This window comes from Nannospalax galili, unplaced genomic scaffold, assembly GCF_000622305.1.
Source record: "Nannospalax galili isolate Female #2095 unplaced genomic scaffold, S.galili_v1.0 scaffold290, whole genome shotgun sequence".
NCBI lineage: Eukaryota > Metazoa > Chordata > Mammalia > Rodentia > Spalacidae > Nannospalax > Nannospalax galili.
In genome coordinates, this window is record NW_008331486.1 from 1,619,282 (window position 1) to 1,645,360 (window position 26,079).

Below are 26,079 nucleotides of genomic sequence, written 5' to 3' on the forward strand. Positions count from 1 at the left end.
CTTTTTTTTTAAAGTTTTTTCTTCCCAAAATATATACTAGGTTCTGACCAGTTTTATTTGAGTATAAGGATAGTTACCTGTATTTTCTCAAAAAGCTTAAATAAGATCATAAAGATAATCAAGAAAACCATAGAACTATCTGTAAAGTTCCTTTGTGAAGGCTAAACGAATGCAATTATTGTGTGGCATCTCTCTCCTAAGCCCTAAACCACAGCTTCATGACTTTGAATTCTAGTGCTTTCTACTGTCCCAGGTCAGAACCTGGTTAGAAATGGCATATTTCATCATAGTTCTCACCTTGATGTGATATTTGGGCAAATTGGGAGCCGTAATTAATTTCAGTTCCAGGTCATTTTGTTTAATAACATCAAAAGATTAGTGAGATCAATATGTATAACAAATCAGGCTGGAATGGCACAATCTACAAATGTTCTAATGGTCTCACTTTCCTGACCTCATAATGAAGAACAGTTGACTCACAACCATTGTTCTCCTAATTGATGTTTGAAATTTAGTATTAACTATCATCCAGCGACTTACTAAATAATATCAAATAATTATCTGGAGGAAAAAAAAAAAACCTTTTGCTTCAGGAACTACTCAATCATTGCAAGATATAATGCATTGAACTTTACAGTAAATTGTTTTTTAATGTGACTTGTTCATACTTGAGTATAATTACATTTCTTTCAAAGTTAACTGTTTACAAGACTTCAACTGTACTTTTAAGAGTTTTTTTTTTTAAATAAGCACAGACTATATGACAAGATTCTGTCTCAAAATCAAACAAGACCAAAAATCCTTAGCCGTCACGAGATTTGCATTGAAGTGAGGCAGAACAAACACTAAAAATAAGCCTAGTGAATTATATTGTCTAAGCAATGGCTAAGAAAGTTTCATTGTGAAATTAAGTTTAAATTTCATAATATGAATAACTTTTTTAAAAATTTTATTTATTATTTTTATTTTATGTGTATGAGTATATCACCTGCATGTAAGTAAGTACACCCATGTTGTGCAATGCCTGCGGAGGTCAGAAGAGGCTGTTGGATCTCCTAGGACTGGAGTTACTGACAGTTGTTAGCTACCATGTGGGTGCTGGGATTCGAACCCAGGTCTTCTGCAAGAACAACCAGTGTTCTTAACAGCTGAGCCATCTCTCCAGCCCCGTAACCTTCTTCTTTACAGACACAATGCCTGTTACTCAGCATTGAGCCTCTCTGGAAGATTCAAGGTGCACATCTCTTATATTTATAATTAGTATGAAATAAGCTTGCTAATATGAACCATGCTTCTGCCAATAACTATTTCATTTTTACTCTTTGAAATAAAGTGCTGTGAGACCCATCCTTTCTTTCTTGATGCACTGGTTCTTTCTCTGGATACCAGGCACACTGCATCTTGGTCAAGTACTACACCACAGGTTAGAGATACACAGTTGATTACAACAGTCTTTAACTATGAAGAGCTGACTATCCTACTGGAGAAGATAAAGGAAGATCAAGGCTTATGCATGTAAAACTGAAGTATGCACATGAAAGGTGTGTCCAAAGGAAGAATAATGATCTCTTCCTAGAGAAGACTACCCTGAAGAGCTAAGTAGATATATGAAGGCAGAGAAGGTACAGTGGCTCATAGAGGCCACAAGTATAATACAGAAGACGGGGAGAGCAGCCAGAGAGGAAGCGACCTTAAGAAGCTACATTTGGGAACAGTGGAAGCTATGTTCACACAGCTACCGTTATCAGGAACAACAATCCTCATGAGAGGAATGGAAAGGAAAGATAGCTTATGTACAGATTCCAATCTCAGCACTGAACACACTGCAACAGGTGGCTGGGCCTAGAAGCCCAGCTAAAGGGAAATCATCTGAAGAAAGCAAAGGTAAAGCCTCTGTCTCTAGGCAGACCTCTCCACTCCTCACTCGACATGTTCCTTATAACAGCAGGCCTGTCATTTATATGCTATTCTCGATGTAGTGATGTTCCCAAAATCAACCCAGAGTAAGTGCTACATAGTGTCAGGTGATGTTTCCCACTCTTGTTATACACCTAGAAAATACATGCTCAAGAATTCATTTAAGACCTTTATTTTGAGAGGCTGTAGAGATGCTCAGTTGATAAAACGCCAGCTGCACAAGTAAGAGGACCTGAGTTCAAAATCCCAGCATTCACATAAAAGCAGAGTATAGCAGCAAGCTTCTGTAACCCCAGCACTTGGAGGACAGAGACAGGTAGATCCCTGAGCTGTCTAGTCAGTCTAACCAAATCCATAAGTGCCAGGTTCAGTGAGAGGCCCTACTCCAAAAAGGTGAAGTAATCAAGGAAGATACCCTAAATTGACCTCTGACCTCCACATGCTTGCATACACAAGCATACAAGCACCCGAATGTATACCAACACGTATATACATGTACTTCAAAAAGGACATAAACCATACATATACACACACATACATTTTTAAAAATATTCTTTTGACCAGGTACACCTTTAATCCCAGCACTCGGGAGGCAGAGGCAGGTCAATCTTTGTGAGATTGAGGCCAGCTTGGTCTACATAGTGAGTTCCAGGCCAGCTGGGGCTATAGGGAGACCCTATTTCAAAAAAATAAAACAAATCACAACAACAACAAAAGACTCTGAGACAGGTAAGATGGCTCAGCAGGTTAAGTCTGCTAAGCTGGATGACCTAAGTTTGATTCCCAGAACCTACAGGTTATGAAAGAAATGACTCCAGCAAGTTATCCTCTAACCTCTACATGTGTGCCATGGCACACAGATGACTATACTCACACACTCACATACTAAATAAATACATAAATAATAAAATAAATATATTTATAAAGACTATTTTCTTTTTTAATATTTTATTATTTGTATATTTATGAGGTACTGCCTGCATGTGTATTAAGTGCACCCGTGTTGTGCAATGCCTGCAGAGGTCAGAAGAGGACCCATGGAACTGGGGTTACAGCTGTTATCCACCATGTGGGTGTTGTGAATCAAACCTGGGTCTTCTGCAAGAGCAGCCAGTGTCTTAGCCGCTGAGCCATCTCTCCAGGCCCAATATATATATATAATTAAAAATCGTGTGTGTCTGTGTGGGTTTGTGCACATGAGTCCAGTGCTGGAGTTACAGGTTACTGTGAGTGTGGGTGCTGGGAATGAACTTGGGTCCTCTGGAAAGGTAGTATGTACTCTTAACCACTGAAACATTTCTCTAGCCCCACAAAGACTAATTTCAACCACAGTCAGTCATACTCTTGGGCACTAGAAGGTCAAAAGTAACAAGACACTGTGCCTTGGGATCATCCTATGCAATATATAATGCACACTGTTGGATGATCATACATTTCCTTGCTAGTCTGGAAGCCTTTAAGAACAGAAACTAGGAGGCTGGAGAGATGGCTCAGAAGTTAGAGCACTGACTGCTCTTGCAGAGGACCTGGGTTCAAATCCCAACACCCACATAGCAGCTAACAACCACCCGTAACTCCAGTTCCAGGGGATCCAATACCCTGTTCTGACCTCACCTCTGTGGGCATTGCAGGACACTGGTGCACTTATGCACATGCAGTCTATACACTCACACACATAAAACGTAATAAAAAAAAAAAAAAAAAAAAAAAGAAACTAGCTAATAGTAAGCATTCAATTAAGGATGGCAAAAAAAAAGAATTATCCCACCAAATTCTTCTCCATGGCTCCAAGCTAGCAGAACAGAGAAAATACCCCAACTGCCACTATTTTCATTCTATATGACAATAGCATGAAGCTGCTCAACTGGCTTCTCACTAACAAAATCCCTGACCCTGAAAGGCACATAAAATCAAACACCAGGGGGCTGGAGAGATGGCTCAGCGGTTAAGAACACGGACTGTTCTTACAGAAGACCCGGGTTCAAATCCCAGCACCCATATGGCAGCTAACAACGATCTGTAACTCCAGTTCCAAGGGATCTGACAGCCTCTTCTGTCCTCCGGGGGCACTACACGACATGGGTGCACTTACCTACATGCAGGCAATACATGCATACACATAAAATAAAAATAACAAATAAAATAAATTTTTTAAAAAATCAAACACCAGAATCAGAGGGGCGTGCACTGATTCTATTTGTTAGTTAGTTAGTTAGTTAGTTAGTTAGTTAGTTAGTTAGTTAGCTAGCGACTTGTTTTGGGGTGGTACCCTGGAGATCCAGACAGGGCCTGTGCATCTAGGCAAGCTCTCTACCACTAAGCTATACTCTTGACCCACTGAATTTACATTTTAAGTAAATGGTTGCCCATGCCCAGAAATTTGCTGAATAAATATAATAGTGCCAGAGTACACACACACACACACACACACACACACACACACACACACACACTCCAGTTTGAAAAGAAAGAAACATTAATCTCCCCTTCCCCAAATACATGAATAAACCTCTCTACAAAACTTGGACACTTGGGGCTAAGATCTCATCTCCGTCAAGTGAACAATATAAACATGCACTGTCCTAGCAATGGCTGAAATAGAAGAGACATTTTCCTCTAAAAAGAAAACGAAAGAGAGTTCCTGTTTAATCAAAAAGTAAATAACAACTGACATCCAAGTCTAGTCCCCTGGGCAGGTAGTGTGTGGTCCTGGCTACTGCCCACGCCTGAGAACAGCTGCACATAGCTTGGCTCCAAGGCAGCCAGTTCGGCCCCCTCCGAGGGCTCTGTGCAGTTAGCCTCCAGTGCCCAGGCCAGAAATGCTACGCTAGGAACAGAGGGGGTTGACCTCACTGATTAGGAATGACAATGATGAGATCTCATCATCCATGGAGAGAAATGCAAATGAGCATAGTCCAGGCCAACAGTGAGCAAAGGAACTTAACAGTTGGGCCCTCTTGTCCTAGTGTAGTGTGTGGCCTTGGAGAATAAGGTCTGTGGGGAAAGTCTTTCACTCAGTTAGAAGATGAAGGAAGTGCAAAGACTAGCACAGCAGAGACCTACCCTTTCTGGAATTTTATCCCTGGCCCAGCCCAAGCGTGGGGCCCTGGTTTTGTCATAGGCGCCTCCCTGCTTGCCAGCCTGGGCTTGCTCCACATGAGCAGAGAGAGACAGGAGGCAGGCACCCCGACACCTACTTAACAGAGGCAGATGGAGAGAAGAGAGTGTGTGGGATGCCTTTACCTCCCCCTCTGGAGGCGCCCAGCAGGAGCCTACAGAGCCAGCAGCTCCAAAATCGGATTTCCACACATCCTCCCATCCCAGGACGCCTCACTCCTCTGGCAGGAGGAAACAGAGCATTAAGCGAGTGTGGTTCTGGTGTGCAAAGGGGATTTCAGAAGATCTGAAGAAGCCTTCTCACAGGAGCCTGCACTTTTCTTAAATCTCTACAGAGGCAGCCAGGTTGGGAAGAAGTTATTCAGACACTGACCCAAAGAGGGCAAAGGTGTTACCTTGAGGAGGACACAATCAGCATCTGCAGGCTGCCCTGAGCCAGACACATATTTTATTAATAATCTTACATACACAAAATGTCTACAGGAAAGCCTAACAGGCTAATTTCTGACAGCTCAAGATAACAGCAGGAGGGACTAAAGCCCTCTGACTCTAGCTTCCGTATACTACTCAAGAGCAATGGTCCCTTCCCACCCAAGGGATGTGATGCAAATAAATAAATACAATTATCTGCAGAACTTCAAGTGCAAGAGCACTGTGAAGTCCTTCTCCCCAAGTGCAGTGACTTGTAGGAAGATAGGAAAATAAAAAAGAACAGCTGGAAAACTTAATTACAGAACACAGCACAAAAGCTGACACTGTTCCATAGAACTAGTCAATGGCTGAAGCCTTTCACCCTTACCTTAAGATGCAGAAGCAGCTCTTGGCTCCTGAAGATAAGCGGCAGAACCCGAATCTCTGTTTGCTGTCAATGTCAGTGAGCACGAACGTGAAGTTCTGGCCAACTTGGCTAACTGTGAGGCTGCAGCAAAGAAAACAAAGGGAGAAATGAATGTGCACTAAGTTTCTGGATAAAGTATCTAATCACCACAAGTCATTGAACCTGTAACATTTCCTCTGTGGAACTCTTTATAAATGAGCTTAAAATTTACACACTTCAGTTGGGTGTGGTGGCGCACACCTTTAATCCCAGCACTCGGGAGGCAGAGGCAGGCAGATCTCTGTGAGTTCAAGGCCAGCCTGGTCTACAAAGTGAGTTCCAGGACAGCGGGAGCTACAGGGAGACCCTGTCTCAAAAAAAAAAAAGCCTGTTCTAGTGACCACCAGAAATCAGTAAATATCGTCAGTACCTTCCAATGAGTTAGGCTCTGAAGTAGTTGGGTCAATGAGTTTAGGCTCTGAAGTAGTTGGGTCAATCGGCCATCAATGCTAAAAGGAGCACTCTACCTCATTAAGAGGAAGAAAGTTGGGACAGGCAACTGCCAAGGTACAGGTGAGAAAGTAGCACAAAGCTGGTTTTTAAGCCTTGCTCTAAATCTAATGGTCACCCCAGTTTGCTGTCAGCAATGCTCACATGGTAATTACTCTAGTTTGGAATCTACAAGTGACTACAGCAGCAGAGTTCAAGTGGCCACTATGTGTCACCCACAGTGAAATCCTTGATGTACACCACTTCATTTATTCTCACAATAACCTTAGAATTTCAGTGATGCTCCCATTTTACAGAAAGGGACACAAAGGGCACTAAAGAATTAGGTAGGGCATTGTTTCTCAGCCTCTTGGCTAATATCAAGTATAGTATCTCTTCTTCTCAGTTTAATACCTGACACATCCTCTATCCAAGGACAATATTGTAAATAGATATTTGGAACTAGGAGATGGAATAGGAGCTTCCTCCATCCACTCCAAGCATCGACCCAGTATTGCATTACCTCCAAGAACAGCACACCCCTCAGGGGATCTTAAAAAAAATTAGGTAGGGAACTAAAGTTGAGAGAGCTCTAAAAAGAGGAGCCATCATAAAAACTCAAAAGGGGAAGGGGCAAGACTAGGTGTTGCTCTTCTAAATTCCTGTATGTTTCATAATTTCAAAATTTAGGAGGAACATATGTCATATGTTAGAGGGCAGAAGTACCAAAATGTTAAGCACGTACAGGGCTAAAAAATGAAAAAATGTTTGAAGACATTAAAGAAAAAAGCTGAAAATTCCTATATCAGTACAGAATAAGTGAACTATACATAAAAGCAATGTAGGGTAGAAAATAATTAAAAACCGTATACAAAATGTGTCAAAATGTGTGACTCAAAATCAGTTTACCAGTCATCTTGTATCTCTCGCTCTGCCTAAAAAATTTAAATATTACAAATTCTAACATATAAATTTACACTAATGTATTTTAGAATTTGACAGTGAATTAGTCCAAGGGATTCAGCAACTTGTATTATATCATACTATGTTTCACAAAGAATACTCGAATTGGATGAGCTATTCACTTTAGTAAAATATTCAAAGTGATGCTGTCACCTATAATTTACCTTATACATTTTCAGTGGAAATGAAAAATCATGACTTATTAGGCCTTTTCTAAAGGCAGAATTTCATTAAGTCTTTAGATAGGATATGAATTAAACTTTTCAAATACAGGGTAGACTTTCTTTCTAAAGCTCTCTCATATAAGCTACAAAAGAGAATTAAAATGAAAGAGATTTTCAAGGTATCCCAGTACAAAGGTTAAGGGCTCTACCTAGTTATATTTAAGGAAACAATTCCATCCCTTGGAGAGTGCTTAGAGCACAGGAAAATAATTTGGAAAAGGAAGTGTTCTACTCTTCTTATTTAACTAGGAAGGTGAACAAAAACAAGGTGGCAATTTCAAAGCAGCGAGGTAATAAAGCAGGTGTAAGTAACGCTATCCTCCACCTTACAGCCAAGAGAAGGAACACATTTCCATAAAAGTTATAGAGCTGTCAAGGGGACACCAAATGCTACCTTCTTATGGCTGTTATGTTTTATCTATAAAGCTTGGATACTGTGTTACTATGGTGATTTAATACTATGTTTTAAAGGGGGATTATATGATTAATTTTAACAAGGTTGAGAACTGAAGATGTGTGAGAAACAGGATTCTAGCTCATATAATTGAAGTGATCAGGGAGAAAAGTGGGCCTCAGTGGGGAAGGGGAGCCTGTTTTTATTAAAATATTTAAAGCAACAGGTCTGGATACGTCTAAGTTACAAATAAGGTTCTGCTTTTCTGAAATACTACTATGTGTTCATACCATATATGATTGCTTGTTATTTTAACTTGAAGTTGATTTTACTTCTAGAATGTACAAAATGAATACTCCTACTAAAGAAAGATATTGATAGGACTGGGTAAAAAGACAAAACAAAACAAAATACAAAGCAGATCTCTAGAAAAAGGACGTAGAATGAAAATGACCGTAAATTGGCTGTCACTGATTTCCCTCCTCTCTTCACACTGCCACTAAACATGTTGAGAAATGTGCCTAACAACACTGTAAGTTCAAAGCAGGCCTCACTGCTTATTGGCTAGGTTCAAAGCCAAACTCAGCCATTGCTAACTGGGCCCTAGCTTAGCAAGTTATTTAAAACCAGCTTTAAGTAACTCAGATTCCTCACCTGGAATAATAAAAAGGATGATTTGGGAATCAGTGGATAACTATTTATTATGAAGTCCAGTCCTTAGTATTAATAATTAAAAGGGAGGAGGCAAGTTGTCACCAACTGAATTGAAGGTAAAAATTCACTTGAAGGCTATGGGTTTGCATAGAATCTTCCTGACTGACATGGCTTTATAGCACCTACGAGTAGAAGTAATAATTCTGCCTTGCTTCTCTTATCTGTGCTTTCTTTTCCCCCCTGTAAGAGTAATTCTCTGGGGGGCCAAGTGATTCAAGTTTGCATTAAAATGAGTAAGTCTTTTTGGGTGTTGCAACTCAGAAGGAGACATGTATTATTCTCAATTGCGTTACCTTTTTAAATTCCTAGTAGGGTCAAGTACAGGTCATCAAAAACTCAAAACCAGCTGACTCAAATTCTCCCACCCTGAACAATTTCAATAAACTAAGTCTGTTGGGAGCAGTGAAACAGAAGGTTCTGAATCTTCAAGGAATTTACCACTTTTCACTAGCTGGGGTAGTCTTTTTTTTTTTTCTTCATTAAAATGACTAGAGGGTCTGCTTCCTCAAAAGTTTCAGTTCATTTCCCTCCAATATCAGCATCCATAGGTTCTATAAGAATCAGTGATTCCATAACGATGAAAGCAAGAGGAACTATAGGAACCATGTGATGCAATTTTCTTGTTTTATGGGTGGGAAAACTGGGGTTTAGGGTTTTGTTCTGGTTTCCAAAGCAATTAGGACTAGGGCAAAAATCCAAGGCAACTTGTGGTTCAATGTCCTTTCTATCCCACCATGCCATACTAAATACAAGGCCAGCCCTACCTGAGAAGTCTCACCTCAGGTTAAGGAACTGAAATATGTGAAGAATGCAGAGTTGTCTTAGCAAATGGACTATAATTCCCATTAAGCTACAGAAAGCACATTTGAGCATCTCCAGAAACAAATTCAGATGACCAGGGCCAGGATCATCCTTACATGCTCTTTCCATGCTTAGGTGAACATGCAAAATAAGGATCAAAACAAGAACTGTTCAAACCAAGACTTTCCCTTCATACTAACCTCTAATGCCTGTCAACTGCTTAAAGTTCCTCTAGTTATATTCTGCTTAGTACTGAAGTTGCTTACAGGTTCATTGCATGAATAGCAAGAAGGATGTAGATACACAGTTTGAGTCCAGTCTTTTGATACAAAATGAGATTTTACATGTCAGTCTCACTTTAAGCTTAACCATTTTGCAAACTGAACTACAACTACACAGGGTGCTGCAGTAAGTGCCAGAACAACAACACTGACCAAATACACAAAGGGGCCCTGCCTAAAGCCTACGATCAGCGGCTTCTCAGGGATGACAATACTACAGAAAGGATGGGATGGAATGACCACTCCAGGAGCAAGGGACTGGGTATTTCAGGCAAAGAAAGGAGTTGTGCCAAGATTCTGGGGGTTAGAAGGAGCCAGTTGAGCTCACAAATGAAAAGAGTAGCAGGAGAGAGCTAAAGTACAGGGGATGAACAACGGCATCATATAAGCTGCTACACAGAACAAGCACCAGGCTATACAGAGTACCTCATATATAGGTCATGGTAAGAAATTAACTTTTGGGGGTAGGTGAGGATGGGGACTGCAAAGAGTAATGAAAAGCCACTGAATTTTAATCAAGAGAAAACCATTGATCTGGTTCATAGTTTCAAAAATATGATCTCATTAATATGGATAACAATTTAAAAGAAGGCAGAAGTAGTAGAAGCCAAGAAAATAATAAGGAGGCAATGTAATACTCCAGGTGAGAGTGGATGGTGTCATAAACAGGGAAAAGAGAGATGGAGATGGGGTAAAGCACTCACTCAAGTCCTAGCAGGTTTGACTGGCAGTCTTGAAGACTGAGACTAAGGAGAATATTGCCATTTGATAATAGGAAAGGCTAACAACTTTGGGGGAAAGAGTCAAGAGTTCCACTTGAGATATTTAAGAAGTCTGTAAAATATCTGAAAAGAAATGTCAAGTACAAAGTTGAACGCAGTAGTTAGGAAATGTTTGGACTACAACTATAAAGTTGGAAGCCATCTAAATACAGTTGGTATTCAACATCATGGTAAAGATGACATCATTTTAGGAAAAGAACTCAGAGAAACAGAACATCATCTAGGACACATTCATAGAAATTCAAAGAGTGAATGAAAAGGGGACCATCAATGAAAGAAAGGAGAACTACTAGGCAGAACAAACAGGAGGGAGAGGTCTACTGTACTGATGCAGCAAAATGAGAAGAGGAAAACCATCTGTTACCATGAACAATATGGAGGTTTTGGATGACCTTGATAGGAACAGTTGTAGCTGAATGACAAAACAAGAGATTGAAGGGGGACTAAGGAATGCATTGAAGAGTGTAGGTAACTCTTTCAAAAACTAGAGAATCAGACATTAATTGAACGAGCAGTCAAAGGTGGGTATTATTTTTAGGATGGAGGAATACCAAAACTTGTTGTTAAGCCACTGGCAGTGACTTAAAAGAGTAAGAAAGTGAAACACTGAGAGCTCTGCTTTACATTAGAGTCTAGATACTCTACTAAGCTGTATGGGCACAGACAGATTACTATAGCTCTCTGATCTCTTCTGTAAAATCCAAACACTAATCACACTGCAGAGTGGTTTTGAGGATTAAAAATCATGACTACAAAGTAACTAGCACATACTTGGTACATATAAAAATGATCACTATTGTCATGCAATTATAAAATGTAAAACATAAAAATGATCACTACTGTCATGCAATTATTAAGACTGAAACTGAACAGGGTCCCTGTTGCTTCTTGTAGCTTCCTAGCAATTATCTGATGAGCTACCTACTGTCAAGTTATTCTCTCTTTGAGTGCTTGCACAGGATTAAGCAGAAGTCAAGCTTTATCAAATCTTATCTCCCATCTGGCAGTTCCATAAGCCACAAAGCTTTCTACCATATGCATACCTTGCATCTGCCTGGGTCTCAAGCTTCTCATCATCCCTCCTCAAAGATCCAAGTGTGAAGAATGACACAAACTCAAGAGTTCTGAGCACTCTCACTGCTAGATACAACACAACACTTACCTGCTCAAGAAACCCACAAGATAATTCTAAGAAAGAACAGAAATTTGTCCCTATCCTTGTCTATATGAGCCTGAGAAGTAAATTATGAATACCCATAGAATTTAAAAGTATTAAAACCAGGGCTGGAGAGATGGCTCAGTGGTTAAGAGCACTGACTGCTCTTCAGAGGACCTGGGTTCGAGTCCCAGCACCTACATGGAGGCTACGAACCGTCCAGTTCCAGGGGAATCTGAAGCCCTCTTCTGACCTCCGCAGCATTGCATGACACGGGTGCACTCACATACATGCAGGCAATACACTCATACACATAAAATAAAAATAATAAATAAAATATTTTTTAAAAGTATTAAAACCATAGGCACAGTAAAGAACTTACCAGAACCCTTGTTTTATCTATAAGGAAATGAAGACCCTCAGGAGAGAAACCATATGCCTCCCAGCACACAGCAAGGCAAGGAAAGCACTCAAAGAAAAACCTAGATCTCTCAACATCCACCCCAGCACGCTCGCTGTCCACTAATGCCAGTGGCTCTGCTGTTATCGAATGCTGTGGAAATTATCATGAGCAATAGCCAAATCCATCATTCAAACTAGACTAAGGCACTGAAATCTAGCAGAGTAAATATATGGGGGCAGGAACAGAAGGATGGGAAGATCTGCACTAACGGACCAATCAAGACACCATCTTCTTCAGTTATCTAAATTTTCTTCTTTCAACAGTAAATATATATTGCTTTTGAAATAAATTATGCTGTGATCAATCTAATGGCAGGAGTATGGTAAAACAAAAAAAGAAAAAGGTGGTAGAATTGGAGGTCGGATGGATGAGGAGTTTCAAAAGAAGTTCTATCAATACACTAGGAGCAGGACCCTGAGTGTGTTATTGAACCTGTCTGGGCCTCTGATGCCCATACTGATCATGGTAACACTACAAATGCCTAATGTTTCAGGAGAGAACACTGCACAGTGCCTATCAGATAACAGATACAAACTAAAATGCCAAGTAATATCTGAACCTTATCTTTGCATCTCTGGCTCCATCCTTAACCAGTAAGTGATGTCTCTGCCCTGGAAAATGCTATTATTTATTTTTTAAAAAATATTTTATTTATTATTTTTATTTTATGTGTATGAGTGTACTACTTGCATGTATGTAAGTGCAGTCATGTTGTGCAATGCCCGTGGAGGTCGGAGGAGGGCATTGGATAAAGAGCAATCAGTGCTCTTAACCACTGAGCCATCTCTCCAGCCCAATTTTTAAAAATATTTTATTTATTATTTTAAAATGCTATCATTTATTTCATTCACCTGTCATTGGTGGGTACCAATGTATTTACAGACAACTGAATGGAAGCTGATTTCCTGAGTTCTGAACAAGGACAAAAAGGACTAGCTTGTCTTCCAATATACCTCAAGTGCTTTGACTAACTGGTTAGTTGTTAGTTGTCAGCTATCAAGTGCAAGCAACTAGCAATCATGATATGGAATGGGGCATGTCATTTATTTACTTTAAGACAGTGCTTTCATCAATAATAGTGAAACATCTTTGAGTCAATGCAGGAACTTGGCACTAACAGTTCACTATTCCTACCACCAAGAGTTTCATGAAAGTAGAGGTAGAAATAACTCTGAACTGGGAATAAGAGTATCTGTTCCTTCCCTGGCACTGTAATTATATGGTTGTAAAAAGCAAATATGCTCTCTCTGTGGATCTTGGTTTCTCTTCTGTAAAATGGGCTGTTTGAACTGAATGATGCTCTGCTTTAAGACCCTGCAGTCCTCTCCCACACAGTTTCAAGCCCCCTGTGGTCAGAGCCTAAGCTCTCACAGTGCATGTCAGCCTCCCCAGCAGGCTCCATCTGCTCCGGCTGAATATTTCCAGGGTCTCAGGGATTTATTCTCCTCTGCTCTGTCCTCAATAGTGCATATGAGGCTCTCTTTTCTACTTCTTTCTGGCCTAGCAGATTCAACACAAGTCCTGTCTACCATAACAAATTTTCTCTGACCATTTTAGTCTTCTCTAAGCTTTCCATTCTTTCAAACAGTGATTTAAATGCCTTTATAACACTTCTTGGACTAAACTGGGAAACACAGAAGACAGGGCTTCAAATCTGAGACCATTCCCATATTATGAATATAATCCAACATAATATTACCCATTCTGAACCTTCCTGTGCTCACCTAACTATATCCTGGAGCTGCTAAGAAGCAGCCAGGCAGGGCACAACACTTTGACTAGAATCATTTAGACACTTAAATGCTAATTTTCTTTCCTCCTTCCCTCTATTTCTCTACTTTTGGTGACTGATCTTCCTCCACAAAGTGAACTACTGAAAAATGTATTCATCTGGGAGATGGAAATCTAGGCTAGGCTGTAAGCCTAACAGGACCTTGGGCAAGTCATAATTCCTCTACACTCAGACTGTTTCAAATGAAGAACTTGTACTTGCTCTTATTAAACTAGGATGATAAAATGAGATAATATGGGAAAAAGTACTTTCTTATGAAGAGCTACTAGCATTATTATTTTTCATAAGTCCTAGTTTCAGAAAGAAAAATCTTAAAACAACACAAGAGACAGCAAGATGTCAATGTTAACAGGCGATTTGATGATGCCTGTGAAAATCCCACTCTTGGTACAGACTAGAAATGTCAGAAAGTTGTATTACTGTTCCTTAGGGTAGAAAAGCACAGACACTGAAAAGATTAGGAAGCTTTCTGTTTTGAATGCAATCACCTGGGGCACTGCTCATCTCCCATGCTGGTCTATTTGCTAAGTCAAACAATATCATAAACACATCTGGGGAAACTTGAGGGCCTCAGAATCTGAGCACATCTATTTGACAGTGTTAACTGCCAGTAAAAAAAAAAAAAATCCTGACATTAAAACCTTTATATTTCTTGTAAATGAATGTGATTGTGACTATCTCTTCTGCATGAAAGTATGCCAACCATAGAAGTGCAAAAGATATAAAATAGACTCCCAAGTAAGCCGGGATCTTCTTTGTTCTATTTGATTAAGGTATCAACAGAAATTACCAATACCTTTAGGATATGGAATACAATAAAACATGAAGAACTATTACACATGATTTCAAAATGTATCCCCTAATTATGTTGTGAAAGAAAAAAATGAGGAATATAATCAGTGTAATTTGGAGAAATGTGTTTTAGAAGTAATATATTTTCCCAGCAACAATAAGAAAGCATCCTATATTATTAGCTTAAAAAAAAAAAAAAGATTTTAGAATTCTCACTGAAGGGATTCTACTTTTCTTCCATTTTAAAACATAATCTTCCAGAGAAGTAGGTAAGCAGAGTATGGTATAAACAAGAGTGTGTGTGGTGTGAATTTGTATATGCACACACACTGCATTAGGGTAGGGCTAAGATTTTATCTCATTGTGCATTTCTTTTACTATTAGTTTGCAAAGTCAATTAAGGAACACTTATCCAAAACAGATCACTACTCTAGAAAGAAGTCATGTAAAAATGTCTTCTTACATATTTTTGTTAAACGTCTAACTACATTTTAAAACATTTCAACTTTATTACTTTGTATGAATATGCCTTGTCATAATTTGCAATATTGTTCATAAGTGGCTGGAGACTTCATGCATTGCTAATTCATACATATAAATGTGAGGTTTGCATTAAACATCTCTAAACAACAATATTCTATACTTCTTTGCTATTTTTAGAAGGAACAGGATAAAAAAGAGAAGGGACTCTCATAACAAAGACTAACCCTCTTAAAATTAAGGTTATTCTGTTTGGAGCACCAACCTGTTTCTAAAACATCCTGGTGCCCAAGTTTAAAAAGACCTGGGTCTGGAAATACTACAATGGTTGGTTGGCTTAAAAAATAACTTGTGAGAACCAGGGAGAACAGTGATGATAAGTGGCTGGCAGCATTCCAGAGTCACTTTATAGGACTCTTAAACTCCACTGGCTATGGATTCTCATCCCATACCACTTTCAGGCTTATGCCAAATAAGCCAGGACACTGGTGTTACGAAGTATAGAAAAGATCTCAGCAGCACACTACCCACATGTACTCTAAACCATCCAGATCTTCAGATCCTGCTTCGTTTGTTGATGCTAAAAATACACAATCTTCCTCAAGATGGGCACATTATACAGCTTTCTTGGAATATGCTGTGAACTGTATTAGCCATGATCTGTATTTTCTACAATCTCTCTGTCACTAAAAATGGAATAAAAATAACACAAATCTATATAGTCTCACAGTTCAACTTTCCATGAAAACTGAAAAGAAACAACAATCAAGTAGACGAATGATCACAAAAAAATAATGCTTTGCTGGAATGAAAACCACAGTAGACATTTCTTGAAAATAGGATAAAAGATTACTGTCCTGCATTTTACTAATGTTATAGGATATAATGTAAATTATAGTTATTAAAAGTTCTTTGAAAATTGTTACCATTAAACAGTGGTAACAACTATTTAACAACAAAACAGCCCTTAAACTATTTTAATTATCTTGGAGGGCTTATATTGTACCTTTCCAAGAAATAGTTTCTCATAGCATGACTACTAAGCAAGTGTTTAGAGGGTTGTGTATTTTTTAGTACTCATGCCTATAGAAAATGCTGATTTCCCTGGAGATATATAATTAGCCACTTAAACAAAATGTAAAACACCTTTTAGTAATATATCTTTTAAGTAGCTAAATTCCTCTAAATAAGATAGGTCTATACCTATTTAAAGTTGAAGTCAATGAAAAACAAACTCTAAGACCATGTAGTCATGTATTACTTGCTTAAGTCAAATATATTAATATTTAAATAAAAATTAAATACCATTGGATTAAATGCCAACCATTCTTAATCATGATTTTAGTCTGATAACCAAAAATCAAAATTTTAATGGCATACAAGTTATATCTCACAAACTACACAAGACAAAGCTCTCAGCTTTAAACTTTTTGATAGTGTCAATAAAATCCCCAGGAAAGGAGAATACTGCAACACTCCATGGAACATAGGTGTTTTAAATCATGGTTAAACAGACAGAATGTTAAGAATGGTATGGTTTTTATTTTCTATAGCAGGTTTATTGACACTTTTTTTCCTAATAAAGTTTGAAAAATCTGACACTACCTGTCCACATAGAAGGGGAAACAAAACTTGGTCAAAGTCTGTAGAACTTCCTGTGGAGAGAAAGAGAGATAATTTATACATCTAATGGGACCAATAAATCTAATATTAACCACAGCACACCATCTAGCAACTTTACCCTAAAGAAAGAGGAGACAGATGAAGAAATATGAGCTTTATCAATTACATGGGAGGAGTACCAGGCAGTCAATCATGAGAAATAATAAACATGATCAAACTTCATTAAAAATGAAAAATTAATCAAGAATCACACATGGGCAAGCAGCAGGAGCCATGCAGGAAAGCTCCGGAGGGAGGGAGGCGCTTGGGTTGCTGAGTGTTAACACCCCTCCAGGGACCATCTCCAGCCTGACCATATGGATCAGAGTGAATAACACCGAGCCACATGGGTTTGGCCTGGCAGGGCCGCTGTTGCTGGCACTGTTTGTGCCTGTTACCTAGGAACAGAGGGGGCCGGGATTAGACAACACTTCCCAACATCAATAGGCCAAATTGCAACAGAACAGAAAGCCAACTTGAAGATAAATGTTCTTGAACATTCTCAATTACATTTTTAGAGTTTAAAACTTCTTTTTCTTACTATATCAAGTAGTTGCCATTTCTGGCATAAAGTAATTCTGAAATCAAACTATGATCACTCTAAATATGCACTGTTTTTAGTGAAGCATCATTAAAATAATTAAATATACTTACCTGCTTGTAATTTATGACAATCTAAAGCAAACCACCAGTTTCAGTGCTTTTTTTTCTTCAATATACAAATATAGAGGTACATCAAGTAAAATACATTATTCAGGAAGGGCATGAAAAGTAGTGACATCTCAAAAGCTTATCCATAAAAAAAAAAACAAACCTTCATACACTAAGACACTGGGACAGGCAACACAATATACAGTGGTGTGAGACTTTTCCTAATAAACACACTTTACATACACACATGTGCACATAGCTGAGCACAAATACAAGTAATTATCTACTACTTCCTTCAGATGACTTTCTGTAACTCGACTTGATTTAACTGTAGGCCTGGACAGCCAACAGTTGGTCCTTATCATAAGTTCATTGACCAATATTATAAATTTTAAAAAGTTCTCCTTTCATGCATTTGATTTGCTTTTTAACTATTTAAAATCCCAACCTCAAGACAAAATGAAGAACACATTTTTTTACTCATTGAGAAGCTGGTTCAAATTAAAATAAACCTGCCCATTGGAAATACTAACCCCAGTGATAAATTAAAAATCAGTTTACAAATGTGGTACTTTTTAAACCAATAATAATGAATTATCAATGCTAACTGAATTGATGCTTCTCGCTTCATTTATTTTTAAAACCAGTTCTATCATTCAAGAAATAAACCACATCAATCTAATAACCCACTCAATGAAGCAGAAAGCACATGGACTTGCTCTGCCAGAGCATGTTCCGCCTACATAATTCAATTGAGCATATCCTATTTTTTAATATCATCTTGGACTATTACTACGTATGTCACAGCACTGTTAAGGCATGTCATAAAAGAGTAGGGAAAAAGAAGCAAAAAAAAAAAAAAAACATGAAAAAGAGCCTCAGCATATTCTAGGAGGCATTACCCATCAATTACAGAATTTTATACAGCATTCAGAAGTCTGCCTGTTTTGTTTTTAAACCTATTGTATAACTAATAGAGAGCATCAATCAGGACTGGTTTCTTAGTGCATCTTATTATCAGGTAAGTGCTAGAAAAGAGATATAAAGCATTCATTTTAATGTAACTATAAAATATACTATAATCCATAGACAAAACTTCTGTGACATCCATGCAAAAAGAAAAAAATTCTTTCTATTCCAAGTTCCAAATAAAACCACAAAGCATCTCTTAACTTAATACACATTCTTTAAAATTCAGTACCAAGTGCTCACCCATTGCCAACATCAGCTACAAAGGCAGTCATCTTTTACTCCTTAAAAGTTTCAGGTGCAGAAAGCACTTCTCTACTCTATGCTGGAGCTGTGCTGGCAAAAGGCCTCAAAGATTTTTGAAAGAAAGGACCCCCATGGCTACGAGAAAGCATTGTGCTCTACAGCAGAGTCAAAGGAATCGAATATGCCCAACTTATTACTTGCTACAATATAGAAACTACTTACCACTTTCTAATGTCAAGAGTAATGACCAACCATGATCTTGTCTGCCAGATAATATTAGAACAAATATGGAAATACCCAACATAGGCTGAGTATAACCTACCCCCCATAAGCTTTCCTTTTATCCAAGAAGGCAATGGGACAGCGGAACAGGAAGGAAGAGGAAATACAGGCAAATGTAGGCATATTTGTATGTTACAATATGTTTCTGCATTTTTTAGATACTACAGGAGCTTGATATTTCAATTTAAGCAAAACATGATGGTGGTGCGCTGTCAGAGAAAAACAAAAATGAGCATCTACTTGGTGAGACACAGAATCACATGATCTCAATCAGAAGTAAAATACCCACTTCTTAGTTTAAGAAAGGGAAGACAAGAGGGAGGGGAAGCAAGCAATGTTCTTTGTAAATAAAAGCTGTTAATTTTCCAAATACTGACACTTTCTTCATATATATATTTAGTTACCTTGTCCTTTGTCCAATGAAAAACACAATTATTCAAATACGGAAAGGCCACTCTCGAAGGGGGGGGGGGTGTAAAACCCTGATTTGAATATTTTTTGAGCCTTCTAGTGATGGCAGAGTATTCCAGAATCTTTCAAAACTAATTTTCCTGGGGAAACACTCAACAATCAGTTACCAAACCCCTTTTCTCTCGAGGACAGCGCCTGACTAGGGAACTTTGTTTGTAGATGTCAATTGTGCTGTTTTCTCCCCCACACAGCTCTTGCAGATGGACAGCCTCAGAGTTCAGACTCCACTACTTCCACACAAACAGGATCTTGGAGATGCAGCACAGCTGATGAAATGTAAATGACCTCATTGCTGAGGCAGAGGAGGGAGGCCTGTGCCAACTCACCACATCAATTCCCAAGCTTATATTTCCACAAATCTTTTTATGTAGTTTGATTTTTAAATATTTTAATGAGAGAGAAAAAAAGTGAATCTATAGTAGCCAGTCACCACAGTTAAAGTGAAGGGCATGAACTAGATCCCAGGAGGGAACCAGTCCACCATGTCACCACTGGCTTTAGGACATTCGCCACCTGGTTCCATTTCCCCAGGTTCCAACTCTTTTCATAATCAAAACACTACTGACATTATAAACCCCAGATGGGTTTTCTAAAATCCCTCCCAATCAATATATCCAACACATAACTTATTGGAGACAACACTGAGCTCATTGATTAAGGTGAGATCAGGAGCAAAGTTTTCAAAATAAATGAGACAGAATACAGCATCCAAACCCTTTGTGTCACCAGACAATTTATGAAACAGACCATTTCCAAAAGGGCTTTTTTTCCTCTAACACAATACCTGATACTTCATGTGGGAAGAAATAGGAGCTGGGGTGGAGGACAGTAGGGAGAAAGTATGGCTAGGAGGCGATCGCATAATCCTTTCAGTTACGCATATATTAAACAGCCAACTGCACAATGGAGCAGGAAAGCAACATCTACAAAGCTCTGTCTACCAGGAGGACCTGGAGCTTCAGAGGACCAAACAAAATATGAAGCTAACATAGCTAAGGCTGGACAAAATGAAATTTGGAAAGGAATTCAGGGTTCATTTTAGTATATTCTGGGGTCAATTTATCCAATGTAAATTCTCACCCTGGTCAGAAAGCCAGTCAAAGGAATTTGCTCCATTCTGAAGAAAGAAAAGTATGTTCTGGCCCTGAGACAGTCTCTTCAAACCTAGTTAAGCTTTACATTTATAATAACTTATAGAATCCTATCTGGGAGCAAAGCTTTGAAGACTAAATTCAATAGATCATCTGGGATTATTAATCATGAGGTTTGACCAGTTCACCCTAAATTTGGACTGCGAGGCAGGATATGTGTAAGCGATCCTGTAACAGTTGTCATAGCAGGTATAAAACACCTTGGTTTTGTTGTTTCAGTGAAACCTATGAACAAAAACTAGTTTTATTTGACAGATGATGAAAACAATGGTCAGACATAGGCATACACACTCCACAAATAAATGCCATCTGTTGGTTATGATGTCTCCTGGAGATACAGAATGTTGGGAGATAAGGTACATCGTCCATAGTTCAAAGGTGGGGGGAAAATGGGTGCAGAAAAACATCTAAATAAATAAATATTTGAGAAAATAAATATATACAACTACAATTAGGCTTTTAGTGGATTGCTAAGAGCAGATGGGGCAGAGATAGTTTACGGGGGTGGGGGGGCACGATGGACACCTGAGGAAGGAAAGACGAGGGGAGCCAGTGGGAGAACATTTCCTGGATCCAATTTATTTGTTCATTTCAAAATGTAGGTATGTGATGAAAAGACCAGTGGAGCTCAAATTCCTAAAGTACTATGTATTTGTACACTGACCCTCCAAGTCCTGCAAGCTGAAAGCACTGGCACTGATTTGAAAGAAAAGCCTTTGATTGACGGTCTTAAACTCAGGTTCAAAGTTATGGAGCACACACAATCCAAACATGCAAAAAGCTAACAAAATTTGTACTTTACTCTATTTCAAGTTAAAGCCAGGGACTCCAAGGGAAAGTTAAAGGTTTTAAATGTTTATGATTAAGAAGGGTAAAGCAGAAGTTCTTGGAAGCTTAATTAGCATGAAGTTCAAGAATGTTAATCAGAAGTTTCCTAAACTGTGAAAACAGAAAATAAAATTTTACTCTTTTGTCATAAGCATCAAATCAAATTCAGAATCCATATCATGGTTTAAATCATTTTTTAACCCCCAGTGAGGAAAGAGGCTTTGAATAAAGGATTTTACAGAAAGGCTTTTCAACAATGAACATAGAAGCTAGGTCAATTTTCTAACAACACTACTTGAACATTACTGTCTGCTAACTTTCTCTTTTAGGAATATTCAGTATTTACTCCGGGTTTACTTCTTATACACTTTAATTTTGAGTCATATATATGTTATAATAATAGTAATCTGTACAATACCTAGCATTCAGAACCAATGTGGCAATAAAGTAAATTCATCACAGTCTAGAAATGTGCATGGCATAAACGTCTTTCTTCTTTTTGGCCATGCTTGGCCCAAACCCAGGGCCTGGAGTGTGCTAGGTAAGCACTCTATCACTGAATGACAACCCTACAACCCAGCTATGTTAACTTTTTATCTAAATTATCAAGGACTTTAAGTAGAAAAATAAAGTCACAACAGCGAATGAACCACCTCTAGCGCTACTTGTATATAGCAATTTCCAAGACTTCTGAAGTCCAAAGTAAAAATATAGAATTAAAGCCAGGCGTGGTGGCACACGCCTTTAATCCCAGCACTCAGGAGGCAGAGGCAGGAGGATCTCTGTGAGTTCCAGGCCAGCCTGGTCTACATAGTGAGTTCCAGGACAGCTGGGGCTTATAGGGAGACTCTGCTTCAAAAAGACCAAAAAAAAAAAGGTGACTCTCTGTAACCCAAGCTGGCTTAAACTTTTAATAAAATTACTTAATCCTTTTGCAGCCTTTCTTCTCTTCAAAAAATTCCCTACAACAAAGTTGTCCCGTGGTGTCAATATTATAACATCCTCTACACCAAGATTACATTTTATGAACTTCAAACCTTACAAAGGGTTGAAAATGAGAGAACCATATTTATAAGGTCAGTGTTAAATGCCAATAAAATTCTTAAGGCTGGTTTTAAATACTTCCAAAAGGAAGAAATGATTTGTTTACCACTTCCTATAATTAACAACTGATGGCACCAATAATGCAATTCCTTAAGACTTCATACTGTCTCTCTAAACTATTTTTGTCTTGTTCATTTCCTTAATCATCTAGGTTCCTGTTATCTAAGCATCTATGTTACCAACATTCCTAAAAGGAGAGGACAGGCAAGTCAGCACATACCAAAGGAACAGGGTCCTAGCAGTAAAACTGCAAACATGGTTCCCCAAGAAACCACTTGCCCTCAAGAAGATACTATTAAAAAAAGAAAAAAAAAAAGAGCACTGATAGAATTACTATTTTGTAAGCATATTAAAAGCTGTCAGCTTTTAAATATTTTAAATGCACACAAAAATGTGCACAGATGGGCATCTTTTCTGCTCACATTAGTCTAGGAAAAAAAATCTTTCATTATCAAGCTCAAAGTCCTTGAATTTTTTAAACTTAATTGTGCCTCTATTTCTTAGAATTCACACCCCAAGGCCAAAGCTTTCCTGCCACCAGTCCTTCAAATCTGACTTGGACATTACACGGGAGGAGGCTCCAAGCCTCCCTGAGGTCTCACTCCTTTTACAACACACGAAAAAGCAGTCGATAATGGGCCCATGCTGAATTCACTGCTCTCCACGTCTCCTCTAGGGACACAAGCCTAGCAGATGTGATAAAAACTGTGTCAGAGAAGTGGCTCTAGTTTGTGCCTTAATGACAACTTAAACCTCTAAACCAATACAACCAAAGGACTAACAGAACTGGCTGTTACCTCTCTCTGCTGCCAATCTTCCAATATCTCTGAACTAAATTAGCACCTCTCCCCACAACTTCTCCTGCCACCCCTCAAAATCCATTCTAATTTTAAAAGATAAATGAATGCCGCAAACACATAGGTGGCACAAGTGTCTGGGCGCTGTGTGTGTGGATGCCCTATAATTAAGCCCTGACACTCATTTCATGGACTTTATATTTTCTCAAGGTATGACTGAGCATTCATATGTCTTAAAGGACTGCCAACTACCATCTCTCTGATCACCATCCCAGTAAGTAACCATATTAACATATATCACTGGGGGACTTACAGGCTCCAAAAAAATACTTAAAGGTCTAAAGATTATTTTTAAACATGCTCAAACATAGAAAAGAAAGGTGATGCTCTGAGTTACTGAAACATTCTAATTATTTTTAAAAAATTCCCCCCTAATTATTAAAATTTATACAGGGCAATTTCTTAAACCATGGGTGGTTGGCTATACTTTTCTTTTAACTTGTGAGAACTCTTTGTCTTAGCTAATGATATGGTACCAAAAAAAAAAAAATCAATTTAAACGTGTACTTCTGATAACATGTTCTAAATTCTATAATTCAGCCCTCAGATGATAGGTCCTTTTACCCAGTTTCTTGAAAGCCTGTTCAGCCACAATTGCGTACCCACTTAATCAGCAATCATTGTTCTGGGGTGCAGGACTTTGTTGTCAAGACAAGCACCAAAACCTTAAAAAAAAAAAAAATTTCAGAACTGGCATAAGAAAAAAGTGATCTTTGTAAGACAAGGACAAATTTATGCAAATCTTTTATAAACATTCACAAACATTTATTTAGCTTTTGAAATGTTGGCCTCATTTGAGAGCATGAAAATGAGGGGGAAGTAGGAAAACGCAAAGGACAGCTTAGAAGCTGGCACGCTACATAAATATTCAGAAGGAAGATTATAGGATTCATGTTAGGCTGTCTTAGGCTTCTCCAAAGTCCACACAGAATAGCAAAGAACAAAACTAACGAGAAGTACAGCAGATGTTAGACAATGCATCGGCCTCTTTTCCTCTCTCACTTGGCTATACTTGGACGCTTTTATATTTTCTTTCAATATGCTTAGGTCATTCAAGGATTCTCCTATAGACTCTGTATTGTGACTAAAGATCTATAAGCTGGAGGTCTGTCAGCTTTCCAAAAGTTTCCAATGAAAAGGCATTATGCAAATTCTACCTCTCTTACCCTCTTTCAGGGGGGAAAAAAAGCTTCCAGTATGCAGTCATCGGAGTATTGGAAGCCCCAGCCTTCATTTCTGTATAGCTGTGTTTGCCTCAGGGCCATGCAGCTTGTTTTGACAGTGGATCCCCCTAGATAGTTGGGATTAGTCGAGCTTGTTTAGATAAACTTGAAATCAAGGCCTTCTCTAGGTAGACAGCTAGATGTAGCTACGGAGTTTCCAGCTGCCTCCTCCTTTCATCCCCAAACAACTGCAGATTCACAGTAGCTATCACAGCCACAGGCTATGTCACATACATAAGTACAAAATTAAAGGCTGCTAAAAGAAGCCTTTGTAAGCCTTAGTGCTAAAATAAGGAATCTGTACTGCTTGGTTTATACAAATTATCTGAGCACTACCAGTATGGAATTGAACCCATCAGTTAACAAGGCATGCTAATCAAGCACCTAGTTTCTTCTGATGGACAGGATCATAGTTTGGTAGTACACCTAGCCTCTACTTATTAGCTCTTACAAGAAGGATAATAGCTGGAAATGTCGAAAAGGAAACAGCAGCCTTTATTTATCCAGTGCCAGGGGATGTTAGACACCGTCAGCAAATACTACAAGCAGAAAATGGAAATCAAAGTGTAAACATCAGATCCAGTTTGGAAACAGTATTATTTAGTAATTGATTAGACAGGGTTTTGCTACACAGTAATCTTCTATTTCACAATTAATATTTCTCACAACTTACAAATTGTGAAAGGAGGAGATAAGGAGGAGTCAGGACAGAGGAAATTATATTCAGAACAGATTGATGGCATCCTATTACAAAGACAGAAAGCAGGTGATATGAAACACCATCAAAATATTAATTACATAACTGAAAAAGTTTTCTAAAATCTAATATTCAAGATTTTAATATTTTACAATTAGAAAAGGTCTCTTCAGAAAGTCAGCAAAATACAAGAAAATAATTCAATACCACGTATATATTTTATTTTACTTTGAACATCCAGTTCCAACATATAGGGACTAGCATTTACCTGAGGCTGCCTGAGATAAACTAAGCAAAGCAAGAGGACCAGCAAAGAGCAGCATTTTCCAGAACTCTTCTGTGGTATCACACATTATGTAAGTCTTTTCACCCTCTGGTGTATTGTCAAGTCACACAAGGCAGTTTCCATTTCACTTCTTACCAGTAAAAATGCACTTTAAGAATTCAAAAAGTGAGCCATACTATTTCAAAGAAAAGTCTTAAAATACTGAAGATATTCTGGAATTGCATCGACATGGGCTTCACCCATGAAACTCTACATTCGTTTCTGGGACAACTTACACCCTAAAGAGTTGTATAAGAACACAACTCGTGGCAGGAATCATGGTACCCATCCTTAATGCCAGCACTTGAGAAACAGAGGAGGTGGATCTCTGTGAGATTGAGGCCAGTCTGGTCTACATACCAAGTCTATATACCAAGTTCCAGGCCAGCTGGGGCTACAAGGAGACCCTGTCTCAAAAAGACCAAAAAATA

The 26,079-nt window shown here is 38.5% G+C and overlaps 1 protein-coding gene and 1 non-coding gene across 15 annotated transcripts in view; one reads left to right on the forward strand and one right to left on the reverse strand.

The window, feature by feature from the left end:
- The window catches only part of Dennd1a (DENN domain containing 1A), a 534,503-nt gene that overhangs the window by 335,132 nt on the left and 173,292 nt on the right, over positions 1–26,079 (reverse strand). For 12 of the 14 annotated variants that reach the window (XM_029559484.1, XM_008824487.2, XM_008824462.3 and 9 more), the window contains 2 exons: positions 16,788–16,837; positions 5,834–5,953 (listed from right to left, as the gene is read on the reverse strand). In XM_029559484.1, coding sequence (XP_029415344.1) covers positions 5,834–5,953; positions 16,788–16,837 — 170 coding nt within the window. The remainder of the gene's footprint in view (positions 1–5,833; positions 5,954–16,787; positions 16,838–26,079) is intronic. The other 2 variants (XM_029559492.1, XM_029559474.1) reach the window with 1 other exon arrangement.
- On the forward strand, positions 6,695–6,885 carry LOC115069079. Its single transcript, XR_003848403.1, has one exon. It is a non-coding gene; the product is annotated as a U2 spliceosomal RNA (small nuclear RNA).